The sequence below is a fragment of the Aegilops tauschii genome, chromosome 1 (genome assembly GCF_002575655.3).
Source record: "Aegilops tauschii subsp. strangulata cultivar AL8/78 chromosome 1, Aet v6.0, whole genome shotgun sequence".
Taxonomy (NCBI): Eukaryota; Viridiplantae; Streptophyta; class Magnoliopsida; order Poales; family Poaceae; genus Aegilops; species Aegilops tauschii.
The window spans coordinates 311,679,931-311,696,781 of record NC_053035.3 but is presented as its reverse complement, the minus strand read 5'-3'; the positions used below and the strand labels follow the sequence as shown (position 1 = coordinate 311,696,781).

At 46.0% G+C, this 16,851-nt stretch overlaps 2 protein-coding genes across 2 annotated transcripts; one reads left to right on the top strand and one right to left on the bottom strand.

The window, feature by feature from the left end:
* Window positions 1–6,757: 6,757 nt before the first annotated feature.
* On the top strand, window positions 6,758–7,832 carry LOC123496845 (uncharacterized). Its single transcript, XM_045232197.1, has 4 exons — window positions 6,758–6,954; window positions 7,105–7,283; window positions 7,535–7,668; window positions 7,815–7,832. Exons 1-4 carry the CDS (start codon window positions 6,758–6,760, stop codon window positions 7,830–7,832), a joined length of 528 nt encoding a protein of 175 aa, XP_045088132.1.
* A 476-nt stretch (window positions 7,833–8,308) lies between these two features.
* On the bottom strand, window positions 8,309–9,367 carry LOC109759539 (uncharacterized). Its single transcript, XM_020318358.4, has one exon. The coding sequence runs from the start codon at window positions 9,303–9,305 to the stop codon at window positions 8,634–8,636; it is 672 nt and encodes a 223-aa protein (XP_020173947.1). The 5' UTR covers window positions 9,306–9,367; the 3' UTR covers window positions 8,309–8,633.
* Window positions 9,368–16,851: the final 7,484 nt, after the last annotated feature.

Sequence of the window (16,851 nt, the reverse complement as noted above, 5' to 3'; positions counted from 1 at the left end):
TCAGGAATCCGCAGGTTGAGTGCCATAACATACATCATGTGTTCTCATATCTGAATATTCAATCCGACAAGACAAAAGTTCAAAGGGTAAAGATTCAATTCATCACAACATGAGTATAGAGGGGAGAAACATCATATGATCCATCTATGTTAAAAAAGCCCATGATATAGATCATGAGAGAGAGAGATTAAACACATAGCTACTGGTACAAACCCTCAGCCCCAAGGGTGAACTACTCCTCCTCATCGTGATGGTCGCAGGGTGCCGGAACGGGTCTAGATTGGTTTTCAGTGGCTACAGAGTCTAGGTTAACCCCGAGGGTTTTCGGAATATTTGTGAATTTATAGGATAAAGAGGGGGTGCGGGAGGCCACCGAGGTGGGCACAACCCACCTGGGCGCGCCTGAGCCCCTAGGCGGGCCCTGGTGGGTTGTGCCCCCCTCGGGGCACCCCCAGGTGCTGCTCTGGCCCATCTTGGGTGTTCTGGTCCATAAAAGATCTTCAACAATTTTCGCGGTGTTTGGACTCCGTTTGATATTGATTTCCTGCGATGTAAAAGACAAGCAAAAAACAACAACTGGCACTAGGCACTGCGTCAATAGGTTAGTCCCAAAAAATGATATAAAGTTGCTATAAAATGATCAGTTTTGCTAGAACTCATCTAGATGAGATATAATTTGGTCTCATTCACCTTTTATAGCCATTGGATGTGATGCTATAAGATGCGTGTGTGCTGACGTGGGTTGTATATGTTCTTGTTTTCAAAGTGAATGAGACCAAATTATATCTCATCTAGATGAGTTCTAGGTACTCCCTAAAATGATTGTAAAACATTCAAGAATGATAAAATAACAGCATGAATACTTCATAAATTATAGATACGTTGGAGACGTATCAATCCTCTATACTTGTGGGTTATCAGACACATAATCCCGTAGCTCCTATTCATAACATGTTGTCATAGGTTTGGAAATTTTGAGAATCATTAAGAGAAGGGTTGGTTGCGAGTTGCAACAACACAGAGGATGGGCCGGAGGCGGTTGTGTCCTAGGTATCCAAGGAAAAAGATTAGGCAAAGCCCATGTCCCTACTATCGAAAGTGACTTAAGGTTGGGGGAGGCAGCACACCACACCGCCCCTCCATGTTCTCCCTATTGCGTAGCCGACTCGCCTTCGCTTCAGTATACGATGATCGAGGTCTCAGGCAAGACTGACTAAGGCGGCGGAAATTCGAGGGTAAAGCATGATTCTATCAGAATAGAGCGCCCGCAAAAAATGTCTAGGACGCGAGGTTCACATTATCTCGGTCTGATTAACAACGGAGTTTCCAGGTTGGCCTTCAGAGTAGCGACCACAGAGTCGTCGTTTGGTCGGCCACATCGAGTAATCTAGCACGGAGAAATAGGCCTAGCGCATGCACCGGGATGCCGAGTGATCTGGAACATTCAACAAGAAGATCAGACGGTTCAGAGTATTGGATCACTTGAGAGCTCCTAGCTATATCAATTTTACTGTTTCTTATATGAAGAGCGAAGGAGTGACAGGAACATGTCATGATGGAAATAGATCAAAGTTACTCATTGGGTCGATGGACCTTTTGGCTTAGCTAGATAAAAAAAATTGGGCAAGGGAAATCGGACACCATTGACCCATTAGGACAAGCAGGTCGATCGAAATCTAGTTTCTCGAGGTTGCAGTCTATCGTTATAATGCACATGCCTTTGCAAGGTTGTTACCCTTAGTGCTTATTTGAAATTTTCTAACTATTGACCCAAGACCACTTTTGTTTCAGAGTTACAAATACGCTACCATATGATGCAAACGATTCATGGTAGATATAGAAATGTAGCTCCCTTTGTTCCTTTTTTTCTTTGAAAAAATAAATTCTAAATACCATAACTTACTAAAATTCCCTACAACTAAAAGATGCTAGTTGAATAATGTTGTTGTGTAAATGCCCCTTGCTCTTATGCAATCTAGTATTAAGATGGGTCGGATCATATACCAATAAAACATGAGGCCACTCGATATTGGACCATTGGGTCGGCTCCATCTCACTGAACAGAACAGATGGGCTAACAGAGTCTAGGTCTAGGCCGGAGCAGCCCGGCCCATTCCCATCCTGAGGCAGGTTGGACGTGGCTTTTGAGGAGAATGCCGGGAGCTCCTATGTGGCGCCTTAAGCGCCACTTGGAGGAACCAACGGTCACATGCCCCCCATGTAGAAGGCGAGCGCTCGATCACTTGACCACCCCCCCCACCCCCCACCCCCCCATCGCTCGATCACACTTTGACCGATCGCATTTGATCATCAACTTTAAAAAAATCAAAATAAGTCACGAAAAAATAAAAAAGTTCATGGATTTTGGAGAAGAGTGCACAAACTTCATAAAAGTGCAAGAATTTGAAAAATGTCAATGATTTGGAAAAAAAATCATCAAATTTTAAGTCCATCGAATTTGGAAAATTTTCATTGATTTTAAAGAAAAGTTCATCAAATTTTTAAAAAAGTTCATCAATTTTATAAATCATCAATTTGAAAAAAATCATGCATTAAATAAAAGAAAAGGAAGCAGAAAACAAAAAATAAAGCGTAGAAAAACCCAAGTGAAAACGCAGACAAAAAAGGTGAACAGAACAGACAATGGGCCAGCCCGCTACTAGACCTAGTGTACATGCTTATAACGGGTGCCACGGGCGCGAAATGCCGAGAGTGCCCCTGGGATTACAACACGGATAGCTAGGAGTGCGTTGCATAAAACTGAGCTCGTGACCAGCAAGTTGCATTCAGCACAACAAGAATGTCTGAGACGGTTCACGTGCTGGGAAGAGGATTTGCTGGACGCGGACATGATAATTTCTCTGATCAGTTTGTGTTCTTGATTCCGTGCTAGGGTACATTTTTCTAGTAAGAATCAACTTGCACTCGATCTTCAATATAAACTACTCCAACATTGTTACTGTGTCGGCTTTGGTGGTACCGTACTCATCATGACTACAGAGGACCAAGTGGTCAGGGCATCTTCCCTTCAAACCACCCGCGTCCGTTCGGGCCGCGGAACCCAGCCAACATGAGTCTGTATTGGTCCGCCGGGCAGTCCATACACATTTTCTCCCGCAAACCAGAGACAAACAAGGGAGCTTTTCGGACGCTTCTGACTGCCCTGGCCTACCTAAACCCCCTCCTCCCTCTCGCTCGCACGTTCCCATCCGGTGCCAGCTACCCACATATATGCCGCTGTAGAGCGTACCGCTGCACATTGAAAACGGCTCATGATGGACGCGACCTCTCACTGCCTCTGCCATTGAAGCGACGCGCCGGCCGAGGGCGCCTCCCGCGACGCGTCTCCGGTGTCCGCGCCTGTTCAATGCCGGAGATGCGTGACTGGACGGGATGAGACGGATATCTACCACCCGTTCAATGCCCCGTCTGTCCGTATGCTGCCATTAAGCAGACTCGCTGGCCGAGAAACCCACTCCGGCGCCGCTCATTGATGCACCGGGATGCCTGGCCTCACCGGAATCCGCTATTTAAAGGCGACCACACTCGGCTAACTTCACTCCACAACACAAACCGCTCCCCATCATCCACCCTTGTACTACATCCGCTATGACTGCAGGCGGTAAAGCTCTGTGGGAGAGACTTTCCACTGAGATGAAGCACGAGTTGTCGCAATCACTTCAAGCAGTGGAAAGAACCAAAAATGTGCGGAAAGTCCTTGGGCTGTTGAACAGAATCCAACCACACTAGAATGGTTGGTACAAAGCCCTCCGGCCTTTCATACTTTTGGAGAACTTCCTGCGGTAAAAGAGACAAAAAGCTAAAAAATATGGACGTCCTTGACGCCGCCTGGCAGAGCCGCCGTGCCAGGAGGATCGAGGTCGGCTTGTCGGACAGCTTGCCTGAGGTCTTCGAAGAAGAGGACGACCACATGATGGAGATGGGCTCCGATGACACCGCCCCGACTCATGCGCCTCCTGTGCACACCAGCTTCACCATGGAGCAAGCGCAGGCGCACTACAACACCGCCATGGCGAAAGTGCAGCTTGCGCCGACACCTTTGTCGGCGTTCCAGCATGCGCAGAAGGAACAATGGTACAACTTGTTCCTCCTGGAGCAGCACTGGCTGGCGGAGGGCCTGATCTACGGCGAGCGCGTGAGCGAGGAGGCCATGGTGGCCATGGCGGCGGCGAACCCCAACTTCGTTGCGGAGCAGCGTGCCATCTACGATGCCGTCCGCGCTCAAGCCGCCGCTCGCTAGGAAGTATCCTCCGCGAAGGCGAGCTGCAGGCGACCGCGGAGGAGAACAATGCCATCTGCGCCGCCGATGAACTATCAGGCGGCCTGGTGGGACGACGACAACGCCGGCGCCACCATTTCCATCGTGGATCTCACGTCCACCGGTGACGGACAGGTCGCGGACTCCTCCGAGGATGAGTAGGCCACGGGAGGCAACATGGCCTTATGTCCCACGTGGGCTGGTCCGTCTCCCGTGTTCTACTCTTCCTCGCCGGAGACCGCACCTTCACTTCATCGGTCTTATCGCTAGTGGTAAGAAAGATGGCGGATGGAGGACGACAAGGGCTCGGACGTTGGGCGCCGCTGGTGTGTAGGATAGGTATAGGGTCGGGTCTTTTTTTTCTAAATGTTTGAAATCAAGTGAATCCGCCGTGTTTGTATGAAATCCGTCTTGTTTGTATGAAATCTGACGTGTTTGCCTGAATTTCATCCGGTTTGTTAAAAAAGAGTTTAAAATGTATATGGGTAGCATTGGACGGCGACCTTCCATATCCGTGTTCGCGGACTGGTCCCCTTATCAGCGAACGGATGTGGGAGGAAATTTGCAGGTTACCGGTTTTTATGCCCATAAAGCATGAGGTCTGCACTCTTCGCTCCCCGCTTCCCAGTGGTCAAGTTTTTTTCTTCCTTTTCTTATTTAAAGAAACACAATTCGCTGACCCTCACAACACGCGCGCGCACACACTCATTTCTATAAACATATGTACGCACATTATCCTTTCAAGCACCTCCGAGAGACCTTAATTAACTGGCAGATCTTGAGATCGATGAAGCCGTCCATACATTTCATACTCAGACATGCACATCATATCACTGAAAGAGTAGAACCAAAGAGCCTTGAATAAATTGAAGAAATATGCGAACACCCGTGCCAAGTTTAGGCCTCGAACTCGGATGAGCTTGTTCCACAACAAGGAACCCGGATTCGCAGGTGTGGGGGCACGCACCTGCCAGACGTGCCGGATTGCCTCGCGATCCGCAAAGCTGTTAGATTTCACACGATGGGACACCATGTTTAACATCTTAGTTTTTAAAACTTACGATGTATCAAGTTTCATCAGTTGAAAGTTATCAAAGTTTTAAAAACACAACAAGATGTAATTAAAATATAATTTATTTGAAAGCCCTCATCGCAAGAAACACGAAAATGCAACCAAACTTAATTTGTACTTCTAGTTCAAAAGATATAAAAGATTAAAAATTAAAAACCCAAAAAAAGGGGTTGGGCCGTGTCCCTACGTACCACAAATCCTCTCCCACAAGAAACCTACAATCTAAGAGCATCTTCAATAGATGGTCCATGTGTAAAAATACCTAACTTTTAGACCGTTTGGGGCAAAAAACGCTGCTGCAACAGACGGTCCATATGCAAAAAAATGGGACCGCGGCCTCCTCGTGATGTAAAATACAACACCTCGCGGTCCAAATATACATCACGAGGTGCATCTGGTCCAAAACCAGCCGCCGCCCGCGAATGCCCAACCGCCACTTCATTTCCTTTCCCGCCCGCGCCCGTCCGCCCGCCCGAAGAACAGCCGGCCGGAATCCGCCGCCGCGACCGCCCAAAACCTCGCCGTCGGCGCCGCCACCACCCCACATCCCCGCCGCCGCCCTCCGCTGCCGTCGCCCCCGTCGCCTCCCTGCCGCCGCCCGGACGCCGCCGAATCGGGTGGCAGCCGGCGCGGGATTCGGCCCCTTCGGCGGTCCGGCTGCCGCGGTAGGCCTCCGCCGGGTCTTAGCCTACCGCCGACCTCCTCCCGTCAGCCGTGAGCCTGTCCACGGCCGTTAGGCCGGCCGCACGACCACCGCACCAAGCCCTCTGCCCGACTGCCGAACTAGTCTTCGCCGCCCGCCGAGCTCCTCTTGGCCGTCCTCCAACCTCATTTCTTATCACCGCCGCCGTCCTGAGCCGACCGCAGCCGTCCGTAGCCGTCAGTAGCAGCCAATCCAACCGGCGGCCATCTTCTTCCACCGCGCGCACAAGGTGTTCGACGGAATTCCCCAAGGTAAAAAAATGACAAAACTTGATGATTTAACTTGGGATGGGATAGTATGTTTGACGGTGGTTGTGTGCATTGTAGATGAGCTCGGTTGACTCCTCTTTCGTGGATGATTCATCGTCGGACGAGGAATTTGATTTGCATGAAGAAGAGGAGATTGCTATGCTAGTGGCCATGCACAAGAGGAAGAAACCAAAGCACAGTGGTTCCGTTTATGGTCGTGCGTTCATTCGGAGAGAATGGATTGATGCGCACAAACAGTTGGTGCGCAACTACTTTGCATCATCACCTGTTTTCTGGAGAATTACTTTCGACGCCGTTTCAGAATGTCGAAAGACTAGTTCTTTCGCATTTGCAATGAAGTGAAGCAGCATAACCCAGTCTTCGAGCAGAGAAGGAACTGTGCCGGGTTGCTTGGACATAGCATTGAGCAGAAGGTCACTGCCGCTTTGCGCATTATGGCATATGGTGTTCCGACAGATTACATTGATGACAACTTGGCGATGGCAGAGAGCACTTCTATCTTCTATGTCAAGCAATTTGCAATAACTATGGTAGAAGTGTTCGGTCCACAGTATTTGGGAGCACCCAATGCTCAGGACACTCAGAGGCTTTTGGAGATGAACAAAGCTCAAGGGTTTCCAGGTATGCTCGGGTCTGTGGATTGCATGCATTGAAAATGAAAGAATTGTCAAAAAACATGGCATGGACAATTCAAGGGTCGTGGGAAGGATGCCACTATCATTCTTGAGGCAGTTGCTGATTATGAAACATGGATTTGGCATGCATATTTTGGTATGCCCAGTTCTTGCAACGACATCAGCGTGCTCGACCGGTCACCTCTCTTTGCCAACTTAGCAAATGGAGAAGCACCACCGGTGACCTTCGAAGCAAATGGCCGCACCTACAACTATGGGTACTATCTTGCAGATGGGATCTACCCGAGGTGGAGTATATTCGTCAAGCCGGTTGCAAAACCTGAAGGTAAGAAAGAACTTGTCTTTCATAATGCACAAGCGGCGGCTAGAAAAGATGTTGAGAGGGCATTTGGGATTTTGCAATCCCAATTTGCTATTGTGCGAGGACCATCTAGATTTTGGGATCAAAAGATCCTTTGGTACATCATGACCGCTTGCGTGATCATGCATCACATGATCATTGAGAACGAGCGTGGAAAAATTTTAGATTACAACTTCTATCAGTTGATGGGCATTCGTGTTAACCCATGCGCAAAGAGGAGCGCATCAGACGTTTCATGGAGGTGTACAGCGAAATTAGAGACAACGATGTGCATGACCTAACTCCAGAAAGATTTGATGGAAGAGCATTGGAAATGGCATGGCGAAAGATCCGCATAGATTCATTATTTGTTTGTTCGAAACTATGTTGTATTGTGCAAAACTATGTTGTATTTGTGTTGCATTGCATTTTCTGGATCTGAAGAACTATGTAATAATTTGATATTGTGGACGTGAATTTTTTTAATGTTATTTTGAAATATGTGCGGCTGTACAGTGGCTGGACAGCGGCTGAACAGCAGCCGGGCGGCTGCTGGCCGGTTTTGGACCATGAATTTGGACTATCTATTGGAGTTGCTCTTTTGGATCATGAATTTGGACCATCTATTGGAGTTGGCCTTTTTTCGGAGCTCCAAACGCATTTTTTGGCGGTCCAAAATTAACATCTCCGGTTTTGGACCGTCAAAATTTGGACCATCTATTGAAGATGCTCTAAGCTAGGCTTCGTCCGCCCGAGTGGTCAAATTCTACTTTTTAGGTTTGAAATCTCGGTTTGTATTGGTACAACGAGTTAGCCTAAGACCTCTTCCACTGCAGTATGATAAGTAAGTATCATGTGATGTCTTGTAACTATTAAAACGATGTGACACTGTATTAATTGAACTGCAATTTAAGATTCGTAACATAGAGAAATATAAGGTCTAAGAACAAAGATATTGCAGTTTGGTCAAATTTCCCTTGACTCGGATCCAACAATCACAGGTTACTATGTTGTATCTTGGAAATACTAAATCAAATTCATTAGATGCTATGCATCTTTCAAATTCAAAAATTAGGAAGAGATAATGTAACGACAGCAACACCAACAACAAACGGCCACATTCCATCACAAAGCAAAATGCAATGGTCACTATGACAAGCTACGACTCAAAAGTTTACGAAACAATATAATAAAACAACTAAAGCAAATCAACAATTTGGTTATTGAACGCATGCATGCACTTCGCTGAGAGCATGCATGCATGCGTGGACGTGACCTCTCTCATCCCCTTCTCTTTGTGGGAGATCATACGCGAACTCAATAGTATCACCGGGATTAGGTAGGGCACATGAAGCCGGTTGGGACGCCCTTGCCGCAGAAGTTGAGGATGAGGCTGAGGTGGATGGGGAGGTTGATGTGGATGCCTAGCACGTCGGCCTTGATGGCGGTGCAGAGGCAGATGGCGGCGTCCAGGTCGACGAGCCCGTTGAGCAGCGGGCAGCACCGGTCGTTCAACGGAGGCACGCCCACCTTCGCCTTGATCAGATCCAGCACATTGGCGCACACGTGCAGCTTCAGCGCGTCCGTCGGGCACTTGCCGTACCACCCGCTCGTCCCGCCGCCGCCTCCTCCTCCATACCCGCCACCGCCGCCGCCGCCACTTCCACCACCACCGCTCCCGCCGCCGATGATCCCACCACCAGGGCCCCCGCCGATGATGCCACCACCTGGACCGCCGCCAATGATCCCACCACCGCTACTTCCTCCACCCCCTCCGCTTCCGCCTCCATATCCGCCGCCGCCGCCTCCACGGCCTCCACCGCCCCCGCCTCCATGGCCTCCTCCGCCGCTGCCACTTCCACCGCCACCACCTCTCCCGCCGCCGCTGCTCCCGTGGCCACCATTGTTGCCCGTGTCGCCGCAGCTTGGGCAGGCACTGGTTACTGCAAACAAGAGGAGGTTAAGGGCAAGGAAGAGGCCACATGAAGCCGACACCTTGGACGCCATATTGGTCACGAGCAGTAGTAGGTCAAGCACCTAGCTAGCTACTGCGAGTGTGTGAGTCTGGCTATCATGTCTTGGCGTTATATAGAGGTCGCCACGAGAGACAATGGTGGTATTCTTCGGGAGATGGGCGGAATGGGACAGGAGTCCGTGATAGATGACACATGCGTGGATCCACGATAGGGTAGGCCTGTTTCAACCCGTGGGCTAGGTGCACTGGTTTGGTTTCTGCTTGAACCTTGGCAGGCACTGCGTGCACATCGTGGGTGACAGCGGTGAAATTTTGGAGGTTTACTCGTTTTTAATTAAGATGGGTAATAGCTCCTTCATCCTAAAAGACATTGTTTAAGGGACACTAGTGCAAAACCGTGCTACGACGATACACCTATCACACATCTTTGAACCCAATTATGTGCGATGTAGAAACCGTAAACAGTAGAAAATAAAACTGTAAGCCAGATAAATAAACTTTTCCTATGGCCGATCAATCGTGCACAATTTGAGAAGATATGTGTGTGATATAGGGCACACAGTTCTATCTCTGTTGGAAGAACTGTTTGCAATAAGTCAAAAAAAAAAAAAAACACAGTTCCGCCATACAAGCCGCGTGCGTTGAGTGGCAAACGGTTGTTAGGAACCAATTATGTGCGATCACTATTGCAAATTGGGCCCAAGACGACACATCTATCACACACCATTTGATCGAACTGGCAATGAACACATTGCGAACAGTAAAAAAATATACTCATGTGTCAAAAAACAAAATGTGTTCGACGGCCCATCCATCGGGCATGATGTTGGTATATAGACCGTGTGTGATATAAGGCACACACTAAACTATAATTCTACTTTCTACGTTTGTGATATGTCGTCATAACACGCACGATTCAAATAGTATATGTGTGTGCGTTGTTGGCAAACGATTTACTTACGCAAATTGTTTGTAATGCCTTCGAGCATCACACATGATGCGTGATATGAATACTCGTGTGTGATGATTTTGAAGTAAAACACACGGTTTGTATAGAAAACCCGTGTGTGTTAAGTGTTAACTCATGATAGCGTATACAATTCTTGGTGTCAATTGTGTGCTTTATTGGGCACATGAGTATATCATACCCGTGGGTAAGCAATGTGTGCGCACGTGTCGTTCTAACTCATGCTTTCTTCCTTTTTAAGTTATTTATTAATGACGTTTTCCGAACACGCCACCGTTCCTCGCCTCTCGCCCATCGGTTTTTCGCTACCAGTGATTGGGCATAAGCCTAGGCACCGCGCGACGCACGCAGGCACAATTAGCGCAACCTATAGCCCCTCTAACATTTCCAAGCATGACAACCCGTCGAAGCACTGCCTCTACATCAACCTCCTCAACGAGGAAAACGAGCCGATATAGGAGCCACGGCTCATCGAGGCCGAGGGCGTCCCCGGCAACGTACTGGTCGACGTCGTACGACACGTCATCGCCAGGATTGAGCAGACCCTTGACGCAGGGCGCGGCAGCACCACAAAGCAAGATAGTTGTGTCAGCGCCAAGAGGCTGCGGCACGCCGCACAAGAAGATCGGTGGAGTGCTACAGAGCAAGATAGGCGCGTCAGCATCGAGAGGTTGTGGCGCGCCGCATGCAAGACCGATGGAGCGCCACGGAGCAAAAGGTGCAACGCGCCCCGGAGCAAGAGCGGATCCATCGCTGCTTGTCTGTCCCACTTGACATGCCGTTGCTGCTGGGTCCGTGTCGGTAGCCTGATTCCCATCTAGAAATGGGCAGCGGTCGTCTCCACCATACTTGCATCGGAGGCCGTAGAGGAAGAAGATGAAGCAAGGGCCGACTATGGTGTTGATACGTCTCCAACGTATCTATAATTTATGAAGTATTCATGCTATTATTTTATCATTCTTAGATATTTTATAATCATTTTATAGTCATTTTATATCATATTTTGGGACTAACCTATTGACATAGTGCTAAGTGCCAGTTGCTGTTTTTTGCATGTTTTTTACGTCGCAGAAAATCAATATCAAACGGAGTCCAAACACCGCGAAACTTTTTGTGGATTTTTTATGGGCCAGAGCAGCACCTGGGGGGGTGCCCCAAGGGGGGCACAACCCACCAGGGCGCGCCAGGCCCCACTGGCGCGCCCAGGTGGGTTGTGCCCACCTCGGTGGCCTCCCGCACCCCCTCTTTGCACTATAAATTCCCAAATATTCCGAAACCCTTCGGGGTTAACCTAGATCAGAAGTTCCGCCGCCGCAGGGCTACGTAGCCACCGAAAACTAATCTAGACCCGTTTCGGCACCCAGCCGGAGGGGGGGATCATCTCCGGTGGTCATCTTCATCATCCCGGCGGACACCACGATGAGGAGGGAGTAATCCACCCTCGGGGTTGAGGGTTTGTACCAGTAGCTATGTGTTTAATCTCTCTCTCTCTCTCTCTCTCGTGATCTATATCATGGGCTTTGTTAATATAGTCGGATCATATGATGTTTCTCCCCTCTATACTCTTGTTGTGATGAATTGAATATTCAGATTTGAGATCACATGATATATGTCTTGCGGTATGAATACTTGAGGTGACAATTGGGGTATCTTATTGATTCACTGATATATGTTATGGCATTCAACTCGCGGATTCCCGCGGTGATATTGGGGTAATCTATGCATAGGGGTTGATGCACGTTTTTATTATCTTTTCTCCGGCGGAAACTTTGGGGTCTCTTTATAGTTCTTTGTGTGGATTGAGCATTATGAATATGAACTTTCTTTGGTGTTATCTTAGTACGGACTCTAGGACAGATCGAACGAAAAAAATAGCTTTGTGTTATTTTAGTACGAACTCTTGAATAGATCGAACGGAAAGAATAGTTTTGAGGTGGTTTAGTACCCTACAAACAATTCCTATCTTTTGTTCTCCGCTAATAGGAACTCGGGAGTGATTCTTCGTTACACTTTGAGGGATAATCATATGATCCAACTATGTTAGCATTGTTGAGAGGTTGCACTAGTGAAATTATGGACCCTAGGTCTCCTTTTTAAGCATTGAAATACCGTTTTTGTGCCCGTTTACTATTTGCTACCTTGCTGTTTTTATTTATTCAGATTATAAAAATATATTTCTACCATCCATATTACACTTTTATCGCCATCTCTTCGCCGAACTAGTGCACCTATACAATTTGCCATTGTATTGGGTGTGTTGGGCACACAAGAGATTTCTTGTATTTGGTTGCAGGGTCATTTGAGAAAGACCATCTTCATCCTACACCTCTCACGGATTGATAAACCATAGGTCATCCACTTGAGGGAAAATTGATACTGTCCTACAAAACTCTGCGCTTGGAGGCCCAACACGTGTCTACAAGAATAAAGTTACGTAGTAGACATCAAGCTCTTTTCTGGCGCCGTTGCCGGAGAGGCTAGGTAAGCGGCACTCACATCCCGTCAACGAAGCTCTTTTTTTGGCGCCGTTGCCGGGGAGGTGAGTGCTTGAAGGTATATCTTTAGATCTTGCAATTGAATCTTTTAGTTTCTTGTTTTATCACTAGTTTAGCTTGTAAAAGAAAACTACACAAAAATAGAATTTAGGTTGCATCCTATTATTGATCATCTTTATAATATCTTTCTTGAAAATGATGGTTCGGAAAATTGTGCTCAATTGTTAGAAGACGAAGTCAATAAAATGCTTGGCACAAAGTATTTGAATGATGAGCATGATTGCAATGTTGTTAGTGTGAAATCTTTGAATATCCAAAATGCTAATGATGATTGCAAGTCATGACAAAAATGTTGCTTATAAGCATGTCACTTTTTGCGGAGTGAATTGGGAGTGACTTTGCACACCAAAAAGGGAAGGTAGATTTTGTAAGAAGCATAAATATTTAGAAACGAAAAAGTTGTTAGAGAGGCTAGATGATTGTGCTGAAAAATGTAATTTTTTTGCCATCCTTGTGAACTTTGCAATGAACGTGGTCATTTAAATCTCCAATTCAAATTATTTAATGCTCAAATCGTGTCCAAAAATTGTGATAACTTGATTACCCTTGAGCATCATAAAGAGCTTAGTCTTGTTTTGGGGTATGAAGAAATGAAACGTATAACTAAGGGTTTTCCAAATCCCAAGAGATTTCTTGATTTTGATCTAGAAGAAATTTATATGTTTTGTGCGGTAAATTGCATTGAGAATCCTTATATTACCAACTTCTTAAAGACAAGAAAACAAATGGAGTATGAAGAGAGTACTAGTGAAAGGGAAAATGTTTCCCAAAACCCTCCTAGTGTTTATTATGATGAATCAGGTAACGAGGAGGAGCTTCCTATCCAATCAATCTCTTCAACAAGAAGCTTGGAAAAATTAATTAAACCCACACATGATGTGGTGAAGAAGAAGAAAAGAAGAAAGAAAAGACATAAAAAGGTATCTCTCCCAAATAATGTTGCTCCCATCACCATCGTGCCTCATGAAAGTGAATCAAATATGTTGATGGAGGATGATGATGTTGATGATGATTTTGTTATGCCTATTGCTTGTTGTGATGATTTTGATTCGGAAGACAATGATATTCATTATGATCTTGAAAATCTTTTTAGCGCTTGCTTGGAAGAAGATGATAATAATGTTTGCTATACTATTGGTGCCATTCATGCTATTGATAAGAATGATTGTGATGATATGCACAACCACAAGCTTGGGGATGCTATGTTTGATGTGTTTGAAGATTTATTTGCTGGAAATAATGTTTGTCCTAAGCTTGGGGATGCTTTGCTTAATGAATATGATCCTTTGATTCCTTCTACTTTCGATAAGAAAATTTATTATGATGATAACATGCCTCCTATTTATGATGATTACATTGATGAAAGTGGGTTTGGAAGAGTGTCAACTCTAGGTAGTAGTGATCCCACTATTTTTGAGGGTGTTGAATCTTATTACAATATTGATGTAAGTGGATTTGGAGAGTTCATGACTTTATTTAGTGATACATCCACTATTTTGGAAGAGGTTTCAATTGATTATGACAATGAAGTTGCTATCTATGATGATTATTATGATGACACGTATGCCATAAAGAGTAATAAATTTTCTATGCTTGTGCATCATGAAAAGAGAGCTGTATGTGGTAGTTAGATTGTTGAATCCATTCATGATGCCTCTGAAAATTATTATGAGAAAGGAACTTATGCCCTTACATATCTCAATAATATCAAGTTTCTTCTCTATGTGTTGATTGTTTTGAAGTTACACTTGTTTTGCCTTCCTATGCTAGTTGATTCTTGTTCCCATAAGTTGTTTGCTCACAAAATCCCTATGCATAGGAAGTGGGTTAGACCTAAATGTGCTAGTCATATGCTTCATGATGCTCTCTTCATATTTCAATTCTTATCTTTTATGCGAGCATCATTGAAATCATCTTGCCTAGCTTAAAAGGCATAAAAGAAAAGCGCTTGTTGGGAGACAACCCAACACTTTTACCTACTGTTTTTGTGTGTTCACATGATTATGCTACTGTAGTAATCATGTTTTATAGCTTTTGCTTCAATAAAGTGCCAAGTAAAGCCTTTGGGATCATGTTGGGTGATAGTTGACTTGATCTTGCTGAAAAACAGAAACTTTTGCGCTCACGAAAATAATTCTTATTTTTAACAGGAGAGTGCTTTTCAGTTGATTCTTTTTGCAGAAGATTAATATACAAATTTCTCACGTGTTACTAAATTTTCAGAATTTTTGAAGTAGCAGAAGTATGGTCTGAGTACAGATTACTATAGACTGTTTTGTTTTTGACAGATTCTGTTTTCAATGCATAGTTTGCTTGTCTTCTAGCTTCTATGGCTTATATTGATCAATATAAATTGTAGAAATGATATGCTACATTAGGCATTGTGTGAGAATAATTATGAATCTTGTCTTTGACAGTACCAAAAGTGGAATGGTTTGCTCTTTATCATACTAACCTATCTCAAAAAGTTCCGTTAAGTTTTGTGTGATTGAAGTTTTCAAGTTTTGGGTGAGATGTCGATATGAGGAGAATAAGGAGTGAAAAGACCCTAAGCTTGGGGATGACCAAGGCACCCCCAAGGTAATATCCAAGGAAGATCCAAGCAACTAAGCTTGGGGATGCCCCGGAAGGCATCCCCTCTTTCGTCTCGAACAATATCGGTAATCTTACTTTAGAGCTATGTTTTCATTCGTCACATGATATGTGTTTTGCTTGGAGCATTAATTTATTTTGTTAGGATTTGCTTGCTGTTATTTAGAATAATGTTTTGCATATTTTTATTTCAATAAAAATGTCAAGGATAGCCTCTACTATGCTTATTTTACAAGTCTACATGTTGCTGTTTGAAAACAGAAAGTTTACCGCTGTTGCAAAAATTCCCTAGAAAAGTCAGAGTGTGATAAAATGTTGATTTTTTTGCATAATAAGCTCTAATAAATTATCTACAGTGTGGTAACTTTTCATAATGTTTGGAGTTGAATGAGTATTGATACTCTTGTATTCTTTACAGACTGTACTGTTCTAGCAGATTGCTGTTATGTTTGCATTGTTTGCATATGTTTGCTTGTTTAATGATTCTATTTAAGGATAGGAGTATTAAATATGCAGATGTATTTAGTATGCAATGTTGAATAATAATTTTAGTGTTTTGCTACAGTAGAGAATGATAAGGTTTTTGCATTGGTTTATACTAACTTATCTCACGAGTTCTTGTTGAGTTTTGTGTGGATGAAGCTTTTGAGATTTAGGAAAACCGTGATATGAGAGGAATTAAGGAGACACAAAAGCTCAAGCTTGGGGATGCCCAAGGCATCCCAAGATAATATTGTTGGGGATCGTTGCAGAATTTTAAAATTTTCTATGCATCACCAAGATCCATCTATGGAGTGTACTAGCAACAAGAGGGAAGGAGTGCATCTACATACCCTTGTAGATCGCAAGCGGAAGCGTTCAAGTGAACGGGGTTGATGGAGTCGTACTCGTCGTGATCCAAATCACCGATGACCGAGCGCCGAACGGACGGCATCTCCGCGTTCAACACACGTACGGAGCAGCGACGTCTCCTCCTTCTTAATCCAGCAAGGGGGAAGGAGAGGCTGATGGAGATCCAGCAGCACGACGGCGTGGTGGTGGAAGTAGCGGGGATCCCGGTAGGGCTTCGCCAAGCGCAAGCGGGAGGGAGAGGTGTTGCAGGGGGAGAGGGAGGCGCCAGGGGCTGTGGTGTTGCTGCCCTCCCTCCCCCCACTATTTATAGGGGTCCTGGGGGGGACGCCGGCCACCCTGGAGATCCCATCTGAGGGGGGGGGGGCGGCGGCCAAGGGGGTGGCTTGCCCCCCAAGGCAAGTGGGGCGCCCCCCACCCCTAGGGTTTCCAACCCTAGGCGCAGGGGGAGGCCCAAGGGGGGCGCCCCAGCCCACTAAGGGCTGGTTCCCTTCCCACTTCAGCCCATGGGGCCCTCCGGGATAGGTGGCCCCACCCGGTGGACCCCCGGGACCCTTTCGGTGGTCCCGGTACAATACTGATAACCCCCGAAACTTTCCCGGTGGCCGAAACTGG